Source organism: Pseudophryne corroboree, chromosome 5 (assembly GCF_028390025.1).
Source record: "Pseudophryne corroboree isolate aPseCor3 chromosome 5, aPseCor3.hap2, whole genome shotgun sequence".
In the NCBI taxonomy this organism is placed as follows: Eukaryota; Metazoa; Chordata; class Amphibia; order Anura; family Myobatrachidae; genus Pseudophryne; species Pseudophryne corroboree.
Window position 1 is genome coordinate 328,935,988 of NC_086448.1, and position 24,918 is coordinate 328,960,905.

A 24,918-nucleotide genomic window follows, 5' to 3' on the forward strand; every position below is an offset into this window, starting at 1 on the left:
AATTTATCTAACCCATTCTTAAAGGTGTTGACTGAGTTGGCCATTACAACTCCCTCAGGCAGGGAATTCCAAACACGTATCGTCCTTACCGTAAAAAAGCCTTTACGCCGCATGTGTGGAATCTCCTCTCCTCTAACCTGAGCGAGTGTCCACGAGTTCTCTGTGTTGATCTAACCAAAAACAGGTCCTGCGCAAGATCTGTATATTGTCCCCTTATATATTTGTAAATGTTGATCTTGTCCCCTCTTAATCTCCTCTTTTCTAGTGTAAACATGCCTAGTCTTGCAAGCCTTTCCTCGTATTCCAGCGTCTCCATACCCTTAATTAGTTTGGTCGCCCGCCTTTGAACCTTTTCTAGCTCCAGGATATCCTTTTTGTAGTAAGGTGCCCAGAATTGTACACAGTATTCAAGGTGTGGCCTCACAAGTGATTTATATAACGGGAGTATAATACTCTCGTCCCTAGCATCAATTCCCCGTTTTATGCATGCTAATATCTTATTAGCCTTTTTTGCTGCAGTCCTACTTTGGGTACTACTGCTTAGTTTGCTATCTATGAGGACACCTAAGTCCTTTTCTAGTACAGAATCCCCTAATTTTACCCCATTTAGTAGGTAGGTGTTATTTTTGTTCTTGTTACCACAGTGCATTACCTTACACTTGTCTGTATTGAAGCGCATTCTCCATTTCGCTGCTCAAGCTTCTAATTTAACTAAGTCATTCTGAAGCGACTCAGCATCCCCCTCCGCATTTATAACTTTACACAATTTAATATCATCTGCATAAATTGACACCATGCTCTCTAGACCTTCTGTTAGGTCGTTAATGAAAATATTGAACAATAGCGGTCCTAATACTGAGCCTTGCGGCACACCACTTAGCACTTCAGTCCAAGTTGAAAAAGATCCATTAACCACAACGCGCTGCTCCCTATTATCTAACCAGTTTTTGACCCAACTGCATATTGTGCTTCCCAGCCCTGATTCTTGTAGCTTGTAGATAAGTCTCATGTGTGGTACAGTATCGAACGCTTTGGCAAAATCTAAAAAGATTACATCCACCTCTTTACCCTGATCTAGGTTTGCGCTTACTGTTTCATAAAAGCCAAGTAAGTTGGTTTGGCAGGATCTGTCCTTCATAAACCCATGTTGATTCCTTTTAATAACCTTATTGACTTCAAGGAACTTCTGAATACTATCTCTTAGAATACCTTCCAATACTTTCCCCACTATAGATGTAAGACCAACTGGTCTATAATTACCTGGTTCAGCTTTACTTCCCTTTTTGAATATAGGCACTACTTCCGCTATACTCCAGTCTTTGGGAACCATACCTGATATTACTGAATCCTTAAAGATCAAAAATAGCGGTTTTGCAAGTTCAGAAAGAAGCTCCATTAGAACCCTTGGGTGAATACCATCGGGACCTGGTGACTTATTCATCTTTAAATGTTTTAATCGGTCACAGACTACTTCCTCGCTTAAATAAGTACCTATCAGTGGGATATTCTCATTATTGAGATTATATGTTAGTCCCTGAATTGGGTCCTCTCTAGTAAATACTGTTGAAAAAAACTCATTTAGTGTGTCCGCTATGTCATTATCATTTTTGCTTAAGACTCCCAACTTGTCTTTTAAAGGGCCTATACTCTCCTTCTTTAATCTCTTGCTATTAATGTATTTAAATAATTTTTTGGGATTCGCATTGCTTTCCTTTGCTACTAGTTTTTCAGTTTCTACTTTAGCCTCTCTTATTTCCTTTTTGCGTATTTTGTTACATTCCTTATAGTGCTGAAATGACTCTGCTTCCCCATCAGATTTGTATTTTTTAAATGCTCGCCTTTTCTTGCCCATAAATTCCTTAATCTTTTTGTTAAGCCACATCGGTTAATGATTTTTATTCCTTTTTTTGCTGCTCGTAGGAATAAATTTGAGTGTATTTTTAGCTAGCAGGAATTTTAGTACCTCCCATTTCTCCATAGTATTTTTTCCTAAAAACAAACCTTCCCATTCAATATCCCTGAAAAATACCCTCATCTTTTCAAAATTTGCTTTGCTAAAGTTTAGAGTCCTAGTTGAGCCAGTATAGGGCTGTTTATGGAAACTGATATTGAATGTGACCATATTGTGGTCGCTGTTTCCTATGTGTTCCCCTACTATAATACCTGATACCAAATCCCCATTGTTTGTTAAGGGTTCACTACGGCTGGCCGGCGGTCGGGCTCCCGGCGACCAGCATCCCGGCGCCGGGAGCCCGACCGCCGGCTTACCGACAGCTTGGCGAGCGCAAATGAGCCCCTTGCGGGCTCGCTGCGCTCACCACGCTACGGGCACGGTGGCGCGCTACGCGCGCCACACTATTTTATTCTCCCTCTGTGGGGGTCGTGGACCCCCACGAGGGAAAATAAGTGTCGGTATGCCGGCTGTCGGGCTCCCGGCGCCGGTATACTGAGCGCCGGGAGCCCGACCGCCGGCAAACAGAAGACCACCCGTTTGTTAATACCAGGTCTGAGATTGCATTGTACCTAGTTGGTTCCTCAATTAGTTAAACTAAGTAATTATCATTAAGTGTGTTTAAAAACATATTGCCCCTAGCAGTATCACATGAATCGTTTTTCCAGTTTATCTCTGGATAGTTAAAATCTCCCATCACTACTGTCTCCTACTCCTGCTGCTCTTTCAATTTGCTTTAGTAATCTACCTTATATTTCAGTATGCCATCACTTGAACTGCTTTTACATAAACATTAAAAAAAAGTTCCTGTAATGTGTTGCAATAGGGACTCAGTAGTAGAAACTTTTAAAACATCAAACTTTATTCTTATTCTTTTTAAAAATTATGAAATCAGTAGGATTTTTCATTGTAGATAAATATTTTTAAAACCAGATAGTAGAAGTTAGAAAAGTCTATTTAAAAAGTAGTTATGTTTTAGCTATCATATAATACTGTATATTTTGGTGAGAAACCAGGAACCGTAGTCAAAAATAGCTTGTGATTTATTATTTAGTGTGTGAGTTCCTGCTGTATTTCTCCCACACATTTATATCTCTGGTGAGGAGATTATCAGCCTAGTGTCACAATATAGTATCTTATGCCATAGTAATAAATATCTGATAAAGGCTAGCATAACAAATACCCTGATTATATTCTTGATGTACTCTTTTTATTATATCCCTTTCACAACACCAAAATAACCCAGGGTTATTTTGGTAACTTGAAGCACTGGCACTCTCCCTCTGAGCCAGCCCCCTTTTGTAAGGGGAGAACACGCAGGATTGGCTGGACACAGATTGGTAACTTCATTGGTAATACTCTGGTCTCCAACATGGCTGCCCCCAGCACAGGAGACATACTTAGCTGTTAGCACACAGCTTTAGCCAGCTTCTGTCTCTGACACACTATACTGTGTCACCACCAGAGGACCTTACCGCAGCAATCCCTGCCGCAGTGCCCGGCTCTCCAGACCCTCGGCCCTTGGCAGCCGCACATCCGTCCTGGAGGACCCGCCGCCAGCAGCTACCTGCGGCCATAGCCGCGCCAACCCGCGGGAGCACCCGCCGGAAGTAAGGCTCTGGAGCTTGACCGTACCCCCCCCCCCCTTTTTAGGGTGGGCTCTGAACACCCTTGTGCTTTCATCGGATTCTTAGTATGAAAGGCCCGGACTAATCTTGGAGCGTGGACGTCCTCTTCAGAAACCTTTCCTCCAGTCCATATCCCTTCCAATCAATAAGATATTGGAGATGACCATATCTTTTACGACAGTAAAGGATCCCATGAACTTCAAATTCTTCTCCCTGAGCAGCTTGCACCTTGGGAGGTCTAGCGAGCGCAGCCTGAAAATGGTTAAGTATGAGAGGCTTCTGTAAGGAGATGTGAAATGCATTTGGGATCTTCAAGTACGGAGGCAACGTCACTTTGTATGCTACTGGATTCAATACTTTTTCAACAGGATATGGCCCAATGAATCTGGGGGCAAATTTCTTGGAAGGGACCTTGAGTCTTAAGTTTCAAGTAGAAATCCAGACTTTTTTGAAAAAATCCAGCCTCCCTTTGTGCAGCCTACGGCACCCTGGGATCTTAACGTGGTGTTGCAGTTCCTCCAATCGGATTGGTTCGAACCTCTACAGGAGGTTGAGGTCAAGTTTCTCACGTGGAAGGCTGTCACTCTGTTGGCCTTCGCTTCTGCTAGACATGTATCGGAGCTGGGGGCTTTGTCTTGTAAAGCCCCTACTTGATCTTCCATGAAGATAGAGCTGAGCTCCGGACACGTCAGCAGTTCCTTCCGAAGGTTGTGTCGGCTTTTCATATCAACCAACCTATTGTGGTGCCAGTTGCTACTGACTCCTCAGTTTCATCAACGTTCTTGGATGTGGTAAGGGCACTTAAAATATATGTGAAGAGGACTGCTCGTCACAGAAAATCGCACTCTGTTTGTCCTGTATGATCCCAAGAAACTTGGTTGTCCTGCTTCTAAGCAGACAATCTCTCGCTGGATTAGATTTACTATCCAGCATGCATATTCTACGGCAGGATTGCCGTGTCCAAAATCTGTTAAGGCCCACTCTACTCGTAAGGTAGGTTTTTCCTGGGCGGCTGCTCGGGGTGTCTTGGCTTTACAGCTTTGCCGAGCGGCAACTTGGTCTGGGTCGAACACGTTTGCAAAATTCTACAGGTTTGATACTTTGGCCTCTGAGGACCTTAAGTTTGGTAATCAGTTCTGGGAGCTTTGGTACATCCTCATGGTACTAATGTGGACCCCGGCATCCTCTAGGACGTAAATCCTTTTCTCGTAGTCCATAGAGGATGCTGGGCGCCCGCCCAGCGCTTCGTTATCCCGCAGTGGTTACTTGATTCAGTACTGCTTTGTTCTTAATTAAGTACTGCGTTTTTACTTGGTTCAGTAATGTTATTCAGCTGTTGCTGAGTTTTCAAGCTAGTTAGCTTGGTTTACCTTGTTTGTGTGAGCTGGTGTGAATCTCGCCACTATCTGTGTCAAATTCTTCTCTTGAAGTTGTCCATCTCCTCGGGCACAGTTTCTAGACTGAGTCTGGTAGGAGGGGCATAGAGGGAGGAGCCAGCCCACATTATTAAACTCTTAAAGTGCCAGTGGCTCCTAGTGGACCCGTCTATACCCATGGTACTAATGTGAACCCCAGCATCCTCTATGGACTACGAGAAAAGGATTTACCGGTAGGTAATTAAAATCCTATATTTTTTTTTCTCTTCTCCCATTCTGCTATTCCTTTCTTTTTCAACTTATATGGCTGTTACTTCTGGTGGGCTCTGCCTACTCAGCTGGAATGTTAGGGGGCTGAATGATAAGATTAAGAGGTCATTGATCCTTTCACAGGTTAAAAAATATCGGGCCGATATCTAAAGCCTGTCAGAGACTCACCTACTTGGCAGCAAAACTCTAGCGCTTAAGAAACCTTGGGTCGGTCATATGTTTCACTCAACCTTCTCTAGCAATGCTAGGGGTATCTCTGTGCTTATCAAGATAATGGTACAGTCTTATTTAGACTTTTATGTGAAGTAGATGTATATGGCAGGTATGTTTTTCTGCTTGCCTTTGTTAACCGCAAATTGTTACATGTACTAGCTGTGTATGTCCCTCCTCCCTATAACAATGAGATTCTCTGTCATGCTGCCAGGTTTGTTGCCCAATCCCCTGCGAACCCTATAATATGTTTAGGGGACTTTAATAATGTCATTGACAAAAATTTGGACAGATGGAGGGAGGCAGCTGTGCCTGCTCCTCAGTCTCCCTCTTTTGCCCCGTTTGCCCATTTAGTTACAGAACTGGGATTGGTGGATATATGGAGGGATCGACATGCTGATGTTAGCCATTTCTCTTGTCACTCGGCTACTTTTCACACTCTTTCCCGTATAGATTTAGTTTTCATTTCCCCTGATTTATATCCAGCTGTGGTGGGGGTGGAATATCTTCCACGGGGTATTTCAAATCATTCCCCTGTTTCCCTCACTTTGAAAGCGGATCAGGATCAAGGAGCAAGAATGTGGAAACTTAATCCTTTTTGGTTAACCTTACTGGGGGCAGGCTCGGACTTAATTGCATCCTGATATTTTAGCAAATTCAGACCCAGCATTTAGACGTGGCGCCTTTAATGCGTTCATGCGTGGTTCATTTATTAAACGTATCTCTGAATTTAAATTGTTTAATAGGAGGGAGGAGTTGCGTCTGGAAGCCCTGTGCCGGAAGTTAGATGCTCAATATATTCTTTCACAACTACAGTCTGACAGGATACTGTGGCAAGATACACAGCGGGAGTGGTCTATTTGTTTGAAAAATCTAGGCGTAGGCTTCTTTTCTCTGGGCATGAGCATATTTTCTAGCGGAGATGGGTGGTAGCTATTTGGTCTATTTGGCCCGTGCTGAATCTAGTAATAATGTCGTTCAGCGTGAGCGTGATTCTAATGACCGGTTAAGCTATTCTGGGGCGGAGGTGGTGGGAGTTTTCCGTGATTACTACTCCTCCTTACATGCCTCTCAGGCCTCCTATTCTGCTGAGCAACTTTTGGAATATTTGGCTAAAGTTGAACTACCGTGGTTGTCTCAGGAGGATGCTGAGGCCTTAAATGCACCGTTTACATTGGAGGAGATTGAGGCTGCAGTCTCTTCTCTCCCTGCTTCAAAGGCCCCTGGGTGTGATGGGCTCCCTGTGGAAGTATACAAAACATTTAATGAGTTCTTCATTCCTTTCTTGTTGGATTTGTTTAATTCACTATTTAAATGGGAACTCTTTCGCAATTTATGTCTGAAGCCAATATTATTGTTTTAGTTAACCAGGGAAAGACCCTTTGATGCCGCAGTCTTATCGACCTATTTCCCTATTGACCACTGACATTAAAGTCTTGGCAAAGGTTTTGGCAACTCGTCTGAATTTGGTTTTCTCTGACGTCCTAAGTGGATGCTGGGACTCCGTAAGGGCCATGGGGAATAGCGGCTCCGCAGGAGACTGGGCACAACTAAAGAAAGCTTTAGGACTACCTGGTGTGCACTGGCTCCTCCCACTATGACCCTCCTCCAGACCCCAGTTAGAATCTTGTGCCCGGCTGAGCTGGATGCACACTAGGGGCTCTCCTGAGCTCCTAGAAAGAAAGTATATTTAGGTTTTTTATTTTACAGTGAGATCTGCTGGCAACAGACTCACTGCAGCGAGGGACTAAGGGGAGAAGAAGCGAACCTACCTAACTGGTGGTAGTTTGGGCTTCTTAGGCTACTGGACACCATTAGCTCCAGAGGGATCGACCGCAGGACCCGACCTTGGTGTTCGGTCCCGGAGCCGCGCCGCCAACCCCCTTACAGAGCCAGAAGCAAGAAGTGTTCCGGAAAATCGGCGGCAGAAGACTTCTGTCTTCAACAAGGTAGCGCACAGCACTGCAGCTGTGCGCCATTGTTCCTCATGCACACCTCACACTCCGGTCACTGATGGATGCAGGGTGCCCTGAGGGCAATATAAGACACCTTGGCTGGCAAATCATCACAATATATAGTCCCAGGGCTATATATGTGATAAATTACCCCTGCCAGAATCCATGAAAAAAGCGGGAGAAAAGTCTGCCGAAAAAGGGGCGGGGCCATCTCCCTCAGCACACTGGCGCCATTTTTTCTTCACAGTGCAGCTGGAAGACAGCTCCCCAGGCTCTCCCCTGTAGTTTTCAGGCTCAAAGGGTTAAAAAGAGAGGGGGGGCACTAAATTTAGGCGCAATATGTGTATACAAGCAGCTATTGGGGGAAAAATCACTAAGTTATAGTGTTAATCCCTGCATTATATAGCGCTCTGGTGTGTGCTGGCATACTCTCTCTCTGTCTCCCCAAAGGACTTTGTGGGGTCCTGTCCTCAGTCAGAGCATTCCCTGTGTGTGTGCGGTGTGTCGGTACGGCTGTGTCGACATGTTTGATGAGGAAGGTTACGTGGAGGCGGAGCAGAGGCCGATAAATGGGATGTCGCCCCCTGTGGGGCCGACACCAGAGTGGATGGATAGGTGGAAGGTATTAACCGACAATGTCAACTCCTTACATAAAAGGCTGGATGACGTAACAGCTGTGGGACAGCCGGCTTCTCAGCCCGCGCCTGCCCAGGTGTCTCAAAGGCCATCAGGGGCTCAAAAAAAACGCCCGTTACCTCAGATGGCAGACACAGATGTCGACACGGAGTCTGACTCCAGTGTCGATGAGGTTGAGATATATACACAATCCACTAGGAACATCCGTTGCATGATCTCGGCAATGAAAAATGTGTTACACATTTCTGACATGAACCCAAGTACCACATAAAAGGGGTTTTATTTCTCTGACGTCCTAGTGGATGCTGGGACTTCCGTAAGGACCATGGGGAATAGCGGCTCCGCAGGAGACTGGGCACAAAAAGTAAAAGCTTTAGACTAGCTGGTGTGCACTGGCTCCTCCCCCTATGACCCTCCTCCAAGCCTCAGTTAGATTTTTGTGCCCGAACGAGAAGGGTGCATGCTAGGTGGCTCTCCTGAGCTGCTTAGAAGTAAAAGTTTAAATAGGTTTTTTATTTTCAGTGAGTCCTGCTGGCAACAGGCTCACTGCATCGTGGGACTAAGGGGAGAAGAAGCGAACTCACCTGCGTGCAGAGTGGATTGGGCTTCTTGGCTACTGGACATTAGCTCCAGAGGGACGATCACAGGTTCAGCCTGGATGGGTCCCGGAGCCGCGCCGCCGGCCCCCTTACAGAGCCAGAAGAGCGAAGAGGTCCGGAGAAATCGGCGGCAGAAGACGTTCCTGTCTTCAGATAAGGTAGCGCACAGCACTGCAGCTGTGCGCCATTGCTCTCAGCACACTTCACACTCCGGTCACTGAGGGTGCAGGGCGCTGGGGGGGAGCGCCCTGAGACGCAATAAAACATGTTTAAACCTTATATGGCTAAAGAAATACATCACATATAGCTCCTGGGCTATATGGATGCATTTCACCCCTGCCAGTTTTCCTAAAAAAAAAAGCGGGAGAAAAGGCCGCCGTGAAGGGGGCGGAGCCTATCTCCTCAGCACACAAGCGCCATTTTCCCTCACAGTTCCGCTGGAAGGAAGGCTCCCAGACTCTCCCCTGCAGTCCTGCTACAGAATCAGGGTAAAACAAGAGAGGGGGGGCACTATTGGCAGCTAATATAAAACAGCAGCTATAAAGGGAGTAACACTTACATAAGGTTATCCCTGTATATATATAGCGCTCTGGTGTGTGCTGGCAAACTCTCCCTCTGTCTCCCCAAAGGGCTCGTGGGGTCCTGTCCTCTTTCAGAGCATTCCCTGTGTGTGTGCTGGGTGTCGGTACGATTGTGTCGACATGTATGAGGAGGAAAATGATGTGGAAGCAGAGCAATTGCCTGTGTTAGTGATGTCACCCCCTAGGGAGTCGACACCTGACTGGATGGTCGTATTTAAAGAATTACGTGACAGTGTCAGCACTTTGCAAAAAACTGTTGAAGACATGAGACAGCCGGCAAATCAATTAGTGCCTGTTCAGGCGTCTCAGACACCGTCGGGGGCGCTAAAACGCCCGTTACCTCAGATGGTCGACACAGACCTAGACACGGATACTGAATCCAGTGTCGACGGTGAGGAGACAAACGTAATGTCCAGTAGGGCCACACGTTACATGATCACGGCAATGAAGGAGGCATTGAATATTTCTGACACTACAAGTACCACAAAAAAGGGTATTATGTGGGGTGTGAAAAAACTACCAGTAGTTTTTCCTGAATCCGATGAATTAAATGAGGTGTGTGATAAAGCGTGGTTTTCCCCCGATAAAAAACTGCTGATTTCTAATAAATTATTGGCACTATACGCTTTCCCGCCAGAGGTTAGGGCGCGTTGGGAAACACCCCCTAGGGTAGATAAGGCGCTCACACGCTTATCAAAACAAGTGGCGTTACCGTCTCCCGATACGGCCGCCCTTAAGGAACCAGCTGATAGAAGGCTGGAAAATATCCTAAAAGGTATATACACACATACTGGTGTTATACTGCGACCAGCAATCGCCTCAGCCTGGATGTGCAGTGCTGGAGTGGCTTGGTCGGATTCCCTGACTGAAAATATTGATACCCTGGATAGGGACAGTATATTATTAACTATAGAGCATTTAAAGGATGCACTACTATATATGCGAGATGCACAGAGGGATATTTGCACCCTGGCATCTAGAGTGAGTGCGATGTCCATTTCTGCCAGAAGAGCGTTATGGACGCGACAGTGGTCAGGTGATGCTGATTCCAAACGACATATGGAAGTATTGCCGTATAAAGGGGAGGAGTTATTTGGGGTCGGTCTATCGGACCTGGTGGCCACAGCAACGGCTGGAAAATCCACCTTTTTACCCCAGGTCACCTCTCAGCAGAAAAAGACACCGTCTTTTCAAACTCAGTCCTTTCGTTCCCATAAGGGCAAGCGGGCAAAAGGCCACTCATTTCTGCCCCTGGGCAGAGGAAGGGGAAAAAGACTGCACCAGGCAGCCTCTTCCCAGGAGCAGAAGCCCTCCCCCGCTTCTGCCAAGTCTTCAGCATGACGCTGGGGCCTTACAAGCGGACTCAGGCACGGTGGGGGGCCGTCTCAAGAATTTCAGCGCGCAGTGGGCTCACTCGCAAGTGGACCCCTGGATCCTGCAGGTAGTATCTCAGGGGTACAAATTGGAATTCGAGACGTCTCCCCCTCGCCGGTTCCTGAAGTCTGCTTTACCAACGTCTCCCTCCGACAGGGAGGCGGTATTGGAAGCCATTCACAAGCTGTATTCCCAGCAGGTGATAATCAAGGTACCCCTCCTACAACAGGGAAAGGGGTATTATTCCACGCTGTTTGTGGTACCGAAGCCGGACGGCTCGGTGAGACCAATTTTAAATCTAAAATCCTTGAACACTTACATAAAAAGGTTCAAATTCAAGATGGAGTCACTCAGAGCAGTGATAGCGAACCTGGAAGAAGGGGACTATATGGTGTCTCTGGACATCAAAGATGCTTATCTCCATGTCCCAATCTACCCTTCTCACCAAGGGTACCTCAGGTTTGTGGTACAAAACTGTCATTATCAGTTTCAGACGCTGCCGTTTGGATTGTCCACGGCACCACGGGTCTTTACCAAGGTAATGGCCGAAATGATGATTCTTCTTCGAAGAAAAGGCGTCTTAATTATCCCTTACTTGGACGATCTCCTGATAAGGGCAAGGTCCAGGGAACAGTTAGAGGTCGGAGTAGCACTATCTCAGGTAGTGCTACGTCAGCACGGGTGGATCCTAAATATCCCAAAATCACAGCTGATTCCAACAACACGTCTACTGTTCCTGGGGATGATTCTGGACACAGTCCAGAAAAAGGTGTTTCTCCCGGAGGAGAAGGCCAGGGAGTTATCCGAGCTAGTCAGGAAACTCCTAAAACCAGGCCAAGTGTCAGTGCATCAATGCACGAGAGTCCTGGGAAAAATGGTGGCTTCTTACGAAGCGATTCCATTCGGAAGATTCCATGCAAGAACTTTTCAGTGGGATCTGCTGGACAAATTGTCCGGATCGCATCTTCAGATGCATCAGCGGATAACCCTATCTCCAAGGACAAGGGTGTCTCTCCTGTGGTGGTTACAGAGTGCTCATCTTCTAGAGGGCCGCAGATTCGGCATTCAGGATTGGATGCTGGTGACCACCGATGCCAGCCTGAGAGGCTGGGGAGCAGTCACACAGGGAAGAAATTTCCAGGGCTTGTGGTCAAGCATGGAAACGTCTCTTCACATAATTATCCTGGAACTAAGGGCCATTTACAATGCCCTAAGTCAAGCAAGGCCTCTGCTTCAGGGTCAGTCGGTATTGATCCAATCGGACAACATCACGGCAGTCACCCACGTCAACAGACAGGGCGGCACAAGAAGCAGGAGGGCAATGGCAGAAGCTGCAAGGATTCTTCGCTGGGCGGAAAATCATGTGGTGGCACTGTCAGCAGTGTTCATTCCGGGAGTGGACAACTGGGAAGCAGACTTCCTCAGCAGACACAACCTCCACCCGGGGGAGTGGGGACTTCACCCAGAAGTCTTTCAAGTGATTGTAAACCGTTGGGAAAAAACAAAGGTGGACATGATGGCGTCCCGTCTCAACAAAAAACTGGACAGATATTGCGCCAGGTCAAGGGACCCTCAGGCAATAGCGGTGGACGCTCTGGTAACACCGTGGGTGTACCAGTCGGTGTATGTGTTCCCTCCTCTGCCTCTCATTCCAAAAGTACTGAGAATCATAAGAAGGAGATGAGTGAAGACTATACTCGTGGCTCCGGGTTGGCCAAGAAGAACTTGGTACCCGGAACTGCAAGAGATGCTCACGGAGGACCCGTGGCCTCTACCTCTAAGAAAGGACCTGCTCCAGCAGGGACCTTGTCTGTTCCAAGACTTACCGTGGCTGCGTTTGACGGCATGGCGGTTGAACGCCGGATCCTGATGGAAAAAGGCATTCCAGATGAAGTCATCCCTACCCTGATCAAAGCCAGGAAGGATGTAACTGCGAAACATTATCACCGCATTTGGCGAAAATATGTTTCCTGGTGTGAGGCTAAGAAGGCCCCCACAGAGGAATTTCAACTGGGTCGTTTCCTGCATTTCCTGCAAGCAGGACTGTCTATGGGCCTAAAATTAGGATCCATTAAGGTTCAAATTTCGGCCCTGTCGATCTTCTTCCAGAAAGAACTGGCTTCATTGCCTGAAGTTCAGACGTTTGTCAAGGGGGTACTGCATATACAACCTCCTTTTGTGCCACCAGTGGCACCTTGGGATCTCAATGTAGTTTTAGGGTTCCTAAAATCACATTGGTTTGAACCACTCACCACTGTGGAATTAAAATATCTCACATGGAAGGTGGTCATGCTGTTAGCTCTGGCGTCAGCCAGGCGTGTCTCAGAAATGGCGGCTTTGTCATATAAAAGCCCTTACCTAATTTTTCATTCAGACAGGGCAGAATTGAGGACTCGTCCTCACTTTCTCCCTAAGGTGGTTTCAGCGTTTCACATGAACCAACCTATTGTGGTGCCTGCGGCTACTAGGGACTTGGAGGACTCCAAGTTGTTGGACGTAGTCAGGGCCCTGAAAATATATGTTTCCAGGACGGCTGGAGTCAGAAAATCTGACTCGCTGTTTATCCTGTATGCACCCAACAAGCTGGGTACTCCTGCCTCTAAGCAGACGATTGCTCGTTGGATTTGTAGTACAATTCAGCTTGCACATTCTGTGGCAGGACTGCCACAGCCAAAATCTGTTAATGCCCTTTCCACAAGAAAAGTGGGCTCATCTTGGGCGGCTGCCCGAGGGGTCTCGGCTTTACAACTTTGCCGAGCAGCTACTTGGTCAGGGGCAAACACGTTTCCAAAATTTTACAAATTCGATACCCTGGCTGAGGAGGACCTGGAGTTCTCTCATTCGGTGCTGCAGAGTCATCCGCACTCTCCCGCCCGTTTGGGAGCTTTGGTATAATCCCCATGGTCCTTACGGAAGTCCCAGCATCCACTAGGACGTCAGAGAAAATAAGAATTTACTTACCGATAATTCTATTTCTCATAGTCCGTAGTGGATGCTGGGCGCCCATCCCAAGTGCGGATTGTCTGCAATACTTGTATATAGTTATTGTTACAAAAAATCGGGTTGTTTATTGTTGTGAGCCATCTTTTCAGAGGCTCCTACGTTTATCATACTGTTAACTGGGTTCAGATCACAGGTTGTACAGTGTGATTGGTGTGGCTGGTATGAGTCTTTCCCGGGATTCAAAATCCTTCCTTATTATGTACGCTCGTCCGGGCACAGTATCCTAACTGAGGCTTGGAGGAGGGTCATAGGGGGAGGAGCCAGTGCACACCAGCTAGTCTAAAGCTTTTACTTTTTGTGCCCAGTCTCCTGCGGAGCCGCTATTCCCCATGGTCCTTACGGAAGTCCCAGCATCCACTACGGACTATGAGAAATAGAATTATCGGTAAGTAAATTCTTATTTTTTGGGGAGAAAAAGCAGCCAGTGTTTTGTTCCCCCATCAGATAAGTGAATGAAGTGTGTAAAGAAGCGTGGGTTCCCCTGATAAGAAACTGGTAATTTCTAAAAGTTACTGATGGCGTACCCTTTCCCGCCAGAGGATAGGTCACGTTGGGAGATATCCCCTAGGGTGGATAAGGCGCTCACACGTTTGTCAAAAAAGGTGGCACTGCCGTCTTAGGATACGGCCACCTTGAAGGAGCCTGCTGATAAAAAGCAGGAGGCTATCCTGAAGTCTGTATATACACTCAGGTACTATACTGAGACCTGCAATTGCCTCAGCATAAATAGGGCTGCTGCAGCGTGGTCTGATACCCTGTCAGATAATATTAATACCCTAGACAGGGATAATATTTTGCTAAAATAGAGCATATTAAAGACGTCGTCTTATATATGAAGGATGCACAGAGGGATATTTGCCGGCTGGCATCCAGAATTAATGCAATGTCCATTCTGCCAGGAGGGTATTAGAGACCCGGCAGTGGACAGGTGATGCTGCCTTTAAAAGGCACATGGAGATTCTGCCTTATAGGGGTGAGGAATTGTTTGGGGATGGTCTCTGGGACCTCGTATCCACAGCAACAGCTGGGAAGAAAACATTTTTACCTCAGGTTTCCTCACAGCCTAAGAAAGCACCGTATTTTCAGGTACAGTCCTTTCGGCTTCAGAAAAGCAAGCGGGTCAAAGGCGCTTACTTTCTGCACAGAGACAAGGGAAGAAGGAAAAAGCTGCACCAGACAGCCAGTTCCCAGGATCAAAAATCTTCCCCCGCTTCCTCTGAGTCCACCGCATGACGCTGGGGCTCCACAGGTGGAGACAGGTGCGGTGGGGGCGCATCTCGGGAACTTCAGGGACCAGTGGGCTTGCCCACAGGTGGATCCCTAGGTTCTGCAAGTAGTATCACAGGGATACAGGCTAGAGTTCGAGACGACTCCCCCTCGCCGTTACCTCACATCAGCCTTGCCGGCTGCCCTCGGAGAAAGGGAGGTAGTACTGGCGGCAATTCACAAGTTGTACTTCCAGCAGGTGAAATCAAGGTACCCCTCCTTCAACAAGGCCGGGGTTACTATTCCAAAATGTTTGTGATACCGAAACCAGACGGTTCGGTGAGACCCATTCTAAAATTGAAATCCTTGAACACTTATATACGAAGGTTCAAGTTCAAAATGGAATCGCTCAGGGCGATTATTGCAAGCCTGGAGAATTTCATGGTATCACTGGACATCAAGGATGCTTACCTGCATGTCCCTATTTACCCTCTTCACCAGGAGTACCTCAAAATTGTGGTACAGGATTGTCATTACCAATTCCAGACGTTGCCGTTGGTCTGTCCCCGGCACCGAGGGTATTTACCAAGGTGATGGCCAAAATAATTATCCCGTACTTGGACGATCTCCTTATAAAGGCGAGATCCAGGGAGCAGTTGTTCGTCGGAGTAGCACTATCTTGGGAAGTGCTACAACAGCACGGCTGGATTCTGATTCCAAAGTCGCAGCTGGTTCCTACGACGCGTCTTCTGTTCCTGGGTATGGTTCTGGACACAGAACAGGATAAAAAGGTTTTCTCCCGGAGGCGAAGTCCAAGGAGTTGTCGTCTCTAGACAGAGACCTCCTAATACAAATACAGGTGTCGATGCATCAATGCACGCGAGCCCTGGGAAAGATGGTAGCTTCTTACGAAGTAATTCCATTCGCCAGGTCCCCTGCAAGGATCTTCCAGTGGGATCTGTTGGACAAGTGGTCCGGGTCGCATCTTCAGATGCATCGGCGGATAACCCTGTCTCCAAGGGCCAGGGTGTCGCTGTTGTGGTGGCTGCAGAGTGCTCATCTTCTAGGGGGCCGCAGATTCGGCATACAGGACTGGGTCCTGGTGACCACGGATGCCAGCCTTCGAGGCTGGGGGGCAGTCACACAGGGAAGAAACTTCCAAGGACTATGGAAAAGTCAGGAGATTCCCTACACATGAATATTCTGGAACTAAGGGCCATTTACAATGCCCTAAGTCAGGCTAGGCCCCTGCTTCAACACCGGCCGGTGCTGATCCAGTCAGACAACATCACGGCGGTCGCTCATGTAAACCGACAGGGCGGCACAAGAAGCAGGATGGCGATGGCAGAAGCCACAAGGATTCTCCGATGGGCGGAAAATCATGTGTTAGCACTGTCAGCAGTGTTCACTCCCGGAGTGGACAACTGAGAAGCAGACTTTCTCAGCAGACACGACATCCACCCGGGAGAGTGGGGACTTCATCCAGAAGTCTTCCAAATGATTGTACACCGTTGGGAAAGGCCACGGGTGGACATGATGGCGTCCCGCCTCAACAAAAAGCTACAAAGATATTGCGCCAGGTCAAGGGACCCTCAGGCGATAGCTGTGGACGCTCTGGTAACACCGTGGGTGTACCAGTCGGTGTATGTGTTCCCTTCTCTGCCTCTCTTACCCAGGGTAATGAGAATAATAAGAAGGAGAGGAGTAAGAACTATACTCATTGTTCCGGATTGGCCAAGAAGAGCTTGGTACCCAGAACTCCAAGAAATGATCTCAGAGGACCCATGGCCTCTGCCGCTCAGACAGGACCTGCTGCAGCAGGGGGCCTGTCTGTTCCAAGACGTACCGCGGCTGCGTTTGACGGCATGGCGGTTGAACGCCGGATCCTGAAGGAAAAGGGCATTCCGGAGGAAGTTATCCCTACGCTAATTAAAGCTATGAAAGAAGTGAACGCAAACCATTATCACCGCATATGGCGGAAATATGTTGCGTGCTGTGAGGCCAGGAAGGCCCCAAAGGAGAAATTTCAGCTAGGTCGATTTCTGCACTTCCTACAGTCAGAGGTGACTATGGGCCTAAAATTGGGTTCCATTAAGGTCCAGATTTCGGCTCTATTGATTTTCTTCCAAAATAGAACTGGCTTCACTGCCTGAAGTTCAGACTTTTTTTAAGGGAGTGCTGCATAGTCAGCCCCCGTTTGTGCCTCCAGTGGCACCGTGGGATCTCAACGTGGTGTTGGATTTCCTGAAGTCGCATTGGGTTGAGCCACTTAAATCCGTGGAGCTAAAATACCTCACGTGGAAAGTGGTCATGCTGTTGGCCTTGGCGTCGGCCAGGCGTGTATCAGAATTAGCGGCTTTATCATACAAAAGCCCTTATCTAATTTTTTTATATGGATAGGGCAGAATTGAGGACTCGTTCCCAATTCCTTCCTAAGGTGGTATCAGTTTTTCATGTGAACCAACCTATTGTGGTGCCTGCGGCTACTTGGGACTTGGAGGATTCCAAGTTACTGGACGTAGTCAGGGCCCTGAAAAATATATGTTTCCAGGACGGCTGGAGTCAGAAAAACTGACTCGCTATTTATCCTGTATGCACCCAACAAGCTGGGTGCTCCTGCTTCTAAGCAGACTATTGCTCGCTGGATCTGTAGCACGACTCAACTTGCACATTCTGTGGCTGGACTGCCGCACCCTAAATCTGTAAAAGCCCATTCCACGAGGAAAGTGGGCTCTTCTTGGGCGGCTGCCCGAGGGGTCTCGGCTTTACAAATTTGCCGAGCTGTTACTTGGTCGGGTTCAAACACTTTTGCAAGAGTCTACAAGTTTGATACCCTGGCTGAGGAGGACCTAGAGTTTGCTCATTCGGTGCTGCAGAGTCATCCGCACTCTCCCGCCCGTTTGGGAGCTTTGGTATAATCCCCATGGTCCTTACGGAGTCCCAGCATCCACTTAGGACGTCAGAGAAAATAAGATTTTACTCACCGGTAAATCTATTTCTCGTAGTCCGTAGTGGATGCTGGGCACCCATCCCAAGTGCGGATTGTCTGCAATACTTGTATATAGTTATTGCCTTACTAAAGGGTTATTGTTGAGCCATCTGTTGAGAGGCTCTGTTATATTTCATACTGTTAACTGGGTATAGTATCACGAGTTATACGGTGTGATTGGTGTGGCTGGTATGAGTCTTACCCGGGATTCAAAATCCTTCCTTATTGTGTCAGCTCTTCCGGGCACAGTATCCTAACTGAGGTCTGGAGGAGGGTCATAGTGGGAGGAGCCAGTGCTCACCAGGTAGTCCTAAAGCTTTCTTTAGTTGTGCCCAGTCTCCTGCGGAGCCGCTATTCCCCATGGTCCTTACGGAGTCCCAGCATCCACTACGGACTACGAGAAATAGATTTACCGGTGAGTAAAATCTTATTATTACATCTATCATTCACCCGGATCAGATGGGGTTTATGCCGGGTAAATCTACCACCCTGAACCTGCGTAGACTGTTCTGCCATCTACAGAGGAGTGACTTACTTAAGTCGGGGGCAGTGGTGGTGTCTCTTGACGCTGCCAAGGCCTTCGACTCAGTAGAGTGGATGTACCTCTGGTGTCCTTTGAAAATTTGCTTTTATGCCGCGATTTCTTGGTCTTCTCCAAATTTTGTATTCCTACCCTATGGGCCCGAGTGACAGTGAATGGATACATTTTGGATGCATTCTCATTGGAGAGGGGGACCAGTCAGGGCTGTCCCCTGCCTCCTGCGCTATTTGCAATTGCTATTGAACCCTTGGCTAGTTTATTGCGTGTTGCTGAGTTCGTCTGGGAAATTAAACTTTGGGAGGTTGTGGATGTTGTGGCTCTTTACGCAGACGATATGCTCCTCTTTTTGCAAGATTCGGTGGGCTCCCTACAGGCTATGTTTCAAATAGTTGAAAAGTTTGGTACTCAGGTCTATTGATTAATTGGGGCAAGTCACGTATTTTCCCTATATCCAGGCATGTTCCCGAAGATGAACGTACGTGTCGAAGTCGAAAATATTAGACTCGCATGCATCACGTGCAAACACCACACAGAGTCGCCTCCGTGCGTGTGCTTGTTCTGCCGTACGTGCGCATGCCCGCACGTTGTGTACAGTTGCTCACGAAGCCCTGCGTATTAGCGCATGGTATGAGTAAATACGGTAGCATACGCATTCGCATGGAAAAGCCACAAAGACATATCTGATATTCAATCCACATAGTGCATAATTTACACATAGCCTACACGCACCACACCAGCAAGTTACATTTGCTTCAGAGGTATAACAACAAAGGGATTCTAATTTACAGGATATGAGGGGACAGAATTAGGTTAGGATGTGGTGTTTGGTATCCAGCTGTACAGTATTTCAAGGGCAATATTCCGATGGCAGTTTGCAGAAAGTAGCACGCTCCTGCGCATAGATATGCACAGGAATATATTATTAATATCACACTGTATTTACTGTACTCTTGATATTCGGCGGGAACCCAGTGGAGGACACCTGCAAGTGCACCTGGACAAGGCATCACCCACCTATTCAAACCGACCTATGACCCCTCATGTACTCTAAATGACTAGACCTTTGACCTATGAAAGAAGAGATTACAGTTTCCTTTGTTTCATGCTTTGGACTATTGTATAAAAATCGAGCTTCCTGGCTGGCCTCAGTCTATTCTCTGAAGGTCATCTTTCCAGATTGACTGAGGACTGGATTCGGGTGGTGCAGGCGAACAAACGTATGTATACATTGGTTGTAGCTTCTTCTCTGTAATAGTGTTGTATTTCTCTGTGAACCCCCTTTTAAGTAAATATTTGTTGCTGCGTTGGACCACAACATAACATATACAATTGGTATCGCATTCCTTTCCCGTTAGGGGTTAAAGTGTATTCGGCCGCACGTGTAGCTACTTTGTGCTTACAGTGTGACGGCGTGCTTACGCAACGTGTACGCATTTCATAGAGGTTTAACACACACACGCTTAGAGGTCGCAGCGGCCTGAACATTTCTGTATTAAGGTAGTGCTTTTTCTTCCTGTAAGTTAAACAAACTTAACATATGGCTCACCCTTTGCAGTGGACACTACGCTTCAAGTACCTTGGTATTTGGATCACACCCCACACTACAGAGTATGTAGTTCAGAATATTGACCCCATTATATTGCATTGTAAGAAAAAACTCATGCCTGGAGAAAATTGCCTTTATCTGTACTCAACCGTAATAATTTATTTAAGATGGCTTTCCAGCCTAAATTTTTATTTATTTTACAAAACTCCCCAGTCTATATTCCGAAAAAAGTATTTAGGGCAATTGAGAGTGTACTATTGTCATTTATTTGGTGTAGTGAACCAGTTAAGTCTCCATTAAAACGCTCTATAAGTCCCAGCTATCAGGAGGATTGGGTCTCCTGAATCTTAGGTTTTATTATATATCTGCACAGCTGACACATTTATCTAACTGGATGACGGACACGGTGGACCTGACTATGGCGGGATTCTTGGCCGAGTGGGTGGGGTGCTCATCTGTTTTTTCTTTTTCTCCTCTTCAATTTCTACTCTCTGGTCTGTCTGGATTGCCCCATTTGCCTCGTCAGGCCCTACTGGTCTGGCGTTTTATCCATTCTCTTTATGACTGGTCGGATCAGGATACCTGCACTCCACTATGTTTTAATAACACATACTCTGAGCTTTATTAATTATCCATAGATAACATTTGGATTATTCAGGGAGTGTTATCTGTGGGTCAAATGTATCACGGGGGAGTATTAAAGTCCTTTCAACAGTTGAAGGAGGAATTTGGCATCCCCAATATTGCTTTGTTTGGGTACTTCCAACTACGACATGCTGTAAATGCTAAATTTTCTCACGGTTCCCTGGTGATCTCAGACTCACCTGTTAAAGTGTTGTTATTTAATTTGGGCATGAAAGGGAAAATGTCCTCTACATATGCTGCTGTTAATGATAGATTAAATCCAGACCAATTAAATGGCCTTTGACTGAATTGGGAATCTGATCTGGGACCTCTGTCTAATAAACACTGGATCTAAATACTTGGGTCTATTAAATACACCACACCTTGTATTAGATTCCGACAAGTTTTTTGTTTGTTTGTTTTTTTATGTCCTTCACGGGGATTATTGTACACCCGTATCCTTGCAGAAAGCTGGCCTTAGAGATAATTCCTTTTGCCCCAAGTGTCTGGCTGATAACAATGGGTTTTTGCATATGATATGGGACTGCCCTAAGGTTAATGTATTTTGGGAAGGCATATGGAGGGATGTGTTGCTCACTACACCACTTCCTGCTATAAATCCGAGGATATGTTTATTCGGTTAAGATCTTGAGTAGTCGTACTCAGTCACAATTTATAGATATGTCCTCTGTCTTTCTACTCTAGCTAAGGTGATTATAGTAAGAGTCTGGTTTTAAGGTTATTCTCCCAATATATATCATTGAAGGGCGTTTGTTAATGATGCGGCCTGATATGAAAACGTCATATGCTCAAAATACGTGGTTCTATCTCTAAATTTTCTGAGAAGTGGGATGGCTGGTGTAGCTTTAGATTGGGCAGACCTGACAGGACTCTATCGAACCCCCTAAATGTATGATATGATAATAAGCAAATGCAGTAACACCGTAATAATCTTGCCTTTCCATTGATAGCATACTATTATTAGTCATCATAGATGCTGCGCTTACATCTGTAGGAGTTTCCTGTGACCTTGCTATATTTTGATAAGACAAATTGACACACAGATGGATTTCAGTTTATCTGTACCTTTTTATTGAATGTGTTTTGTTTTGTATTGTACCTTGAAAACTCAATAAATAATACATGATTCAAACAAAAAAAAAAGATCTGTTTATATTAGGATGTGATTGCAACCACTTTTGTGTATGGATTTGTCTGATGGCCAATCTTTTTTTCTCTTTCTGTTTGTAGACACCATGGAGATATTTCAAGACGCTTTTACTTCCTGTTGTTTTTTTAGTATTTCTCACTATATGTGTTTGGGTAAGTGGGTGGAATAAGAGCATTGTAAAAAATAAATTTACATTTGTATTTATTGACTATTGACTAGACAACAATGTGGCAAATCAGTACTAGCCTTGAAAGACATTTTTCTATGCATTGATACCATGTTAAATTTAGCTTTTTCCTGTTCAAAGCTTGACTTTACGGATTCTATGGGGTATATGCAATTGCGGTCGAATTCCAGAAATTGTCGAATTCCGGGACTTTTTCGCAAAAAAAAAAAAAAATCGACAATGCAATACAGTACTTATTCGACAAAAACCGGACATTCAAAATTCGACTTTTGGAAATTCGACTTTTATCAAATTCGACTTTTCTGCAATGGTACAAATGCTGCAATTCGACAAAAGCATATTCAATTCAAGTTTGGAAATTCGACAACAGTGCTTTTCGACAGCAAATTCGACAATTTCAGTCCGCCTCAGTTGCCTGGCGGGATCTAATAAAAAAATTTTAGTACATGATTTTTTTTAATATTTGAGGATTGCTAATAGCATATCTATTTATATTTGAAAGGATTATCTACTTGGTTTGTCTTTATTTGCTTCACAAGTATTATTTAATTGATTTTTAAAAAGATTTTTTTTCTTCACTCTGTGGTGAGGGAAATTTACCCATGATTCCACAGTTTTACCCAGGATACACTTCTGCAAAGCCCCTCCTATCTCCTCACTCTCTGGTTCGAGACTACAGGGAGAAGGAGCCATCAGTCAGCTCTCTTGTGGAATCGTTTTTTTTAGGAAAATTCCTGCGTTTTAAAATACATTCCTATTTTTGTACTGACTACAATGATGGAGCCTTTCTCTGACCAGATTGTGATGTTCATGCTGGCTGCAAGCATGGAGGAAGAAAGTTCTGCTGAACATCAGGATCCAGTTCAGGGAATGTCTGCATTGGGTGAGCCAGTATTGCGGGTTTCATTTCCACGTCCACGCCAGTATCGCACTAGGCGTGAACTGGAGGATCTCTGCGAGTTCGAGGTGATACAAAATTATCGCTTATCGACTCGCGACATATATTCGCTGTACGCTCTGTTGGAGGCCGACCTGGAACCTCGGGCACGGACAAATCGTGCAGTCAGCGGTTTCCAGAAACTGCTGGCGACGTTACATTTTTTGGCGTCAGGCACATTCCAGCCTACACTGTCTCAAACATGCGGTTTTTCACAGTCGACACTGTCGCGCTGTATAACCCAGGTCATTAGGGCTTTCCGCAAATTGACGATCCAGTACATCACATTTCCAGAGACGGACAGCGAATGTCGTGAGATCAAATTAGGCTTTTTCAACAAATACAAATTTCCCAATGTGCTGGGCGCGATTGACTGTACCCACGTGCAGATCAGACCGCCACGGAATTCGGAGGAATGTTTTCGGAACCGAAAACATTTCCATTCCCTGAATGTACAGGCGGTCTGTGATGTAAACATGAGATTTTTGAACATTTTTGTGGGATTTCCTGGATCATCTCACGACTCCTTCATCCTAAGCCAGTCATCACTGTTTGACAAGTTCGAAACAGGAAACATGCCTGGTGGCTGGCTGTTAGGTATGTATTTTTTTTTTATTATTATTTTATTAATTTTTTTTTTGTTTTTTTTTTTACAAGTACCTAACATTTTTTTTTTTTTTCTATAGGCGATGCGGGTTATCCAAACAAACCGTGGCTCTTAACCCCATTGTCTAATCCTGTTGGTAGAGCAGAAAAACGTTACCAAGAGACACACATTGCATCGAGGCAAATAATTGATCGTGCCTTCGGTGTACTTAAAAGCCGGTTTCGATGTTTAGACACTTCCGGCGGTGCTCTTTTGTACTCACCGGCGAAGGTTTGCGGCATGGTAAATGCATGTTGTATTTTACACAACATATGTGTCGCAAACCGTTTGCCGGTGACTCTTCGTCGCAGTGCTTTCCGACGCGGGAACCGGTCTTCTGCTCTACCGGTGGGTATGGACGAAGGAGATGATTCCCGGCGGACATTGATCCAAAAAATTTTTTCAGTTGCCTGTGAGTATACTTATAACATTTGTATTATCGTGTAAACTGACATTGTAATATTTAAAAAAAAACTCTTTATTTATGTATTTCAGAGTTTTACATCCTGTTGATGTACATCCCCAGGCCATGTTTGTACAGTTCGTTCCTCCCTGTTTTATCCTGTTGTTGGGTTACCGCAAATATTTGACCCTTTTATCCAACTCTACCATGGGCGACCTACTTGTGATGTGGACCTGACCCTCCGCCATGTAGCAGACAACCCCCTCAGGTGAGATGTATTGTCCAAAACTCCCTTGTCCCAAATCACCCCGGCATGTCCAAAGTGCAGCCCTCCGGCATTTGCAAGATTGCACATCCAAACATTCCCTGATACACCAATGCTTGTCAGGAAATGTTTGGATGTGTAGTGACGCAAGTGCCGGAGGGTTGCATTTGGGCCCACTGTACCTCTTTTCTTCAGTCCCAGGGTGACACTATTACCCATATCTGGAAGCTCATACTGTTCTCTTCCACAGGTCTGGCGATGTATCCTTCCCAAGTGGCGTGGATGTGAAGAAGAGACACAACATTTCCCCTGATGTTCCATGGGCGACCTACTTGTGATGTGGACCTGACCCTCCGCCATGTAGCAGACAACCCCCTCAGGTGAGATGTATTGACCAAAACTCCCTTGTCCCAAATCACCCCGGCATGTCCAAAGTGCAGCCCTCCGGCATTTGCAAGATTGCACATCCAAACATTCCCTGATACACCAATGCTTGTCAGGAAATGTTTGGATGTGTAGTGACGCAAGTGCCGGAGGGTTGCATTTGGGCCCACTGTACCTCTTTTCTTCAGTCCCAGGGTGACACTATTACCCATATCTGGAAGCTCATACTGTTCTCTTCCACAGGTCTGGCGGTGTATCCTTCCCAAGTGGCGTGGATGTGAAGAAGAGACACGACATTTCCCCTGATGTTCCATGGGCGACCTACTTGTGATGTGGACCTGATCCTCCGCCATGTAGCAGACAACCCCCTCAGGTGAGATGTATTGACCAAAACTCCCTTGTCCCAAATCACTCCGGCATGTCCAAAGTGCAGCCC

At 46.2% G+C, this 24,918-nt stretch overlaps 1 protein-coding gene and 1 long non-coding RNA gene across 3 annotated transcripts in view; both read left to right on the forward strand.

Annotated features, from left to right (window-relative positions):
- The window catches only part of DPY19L1 (dpy-19 like C-mannosyltransferase 1), a 595,286-nt gene that overhangs the window by 396,349 nt on the left and 174,019 nt on the right, over positions 1–24,918 (forward strand). For both annotated transcript variants that reach the window (XM_063922533.1, XM_063922534.1), the window contains one exon: positions 21,741–21,812. In XM_063922533.1, coding sequence (XP_063778603.1) covers positions 21,741–21,812 — 72 coding nt within the window. The remainder of the gene's footprint in view (positions 1–21,740; positions 21,813–24,918) is intronic.
- On the forward strand, positions 22,483–24,851 carry LOC134927707 (uncharacterized). The gene is made up of 3 exons (XR_010177712.1): positions 22,483–23,842; positions 23,926–24,101; positions 24,349–24,851. It is a non-coding gene; the product is annotated as an uncharacterized LOC134927707 (long non-coding RNA).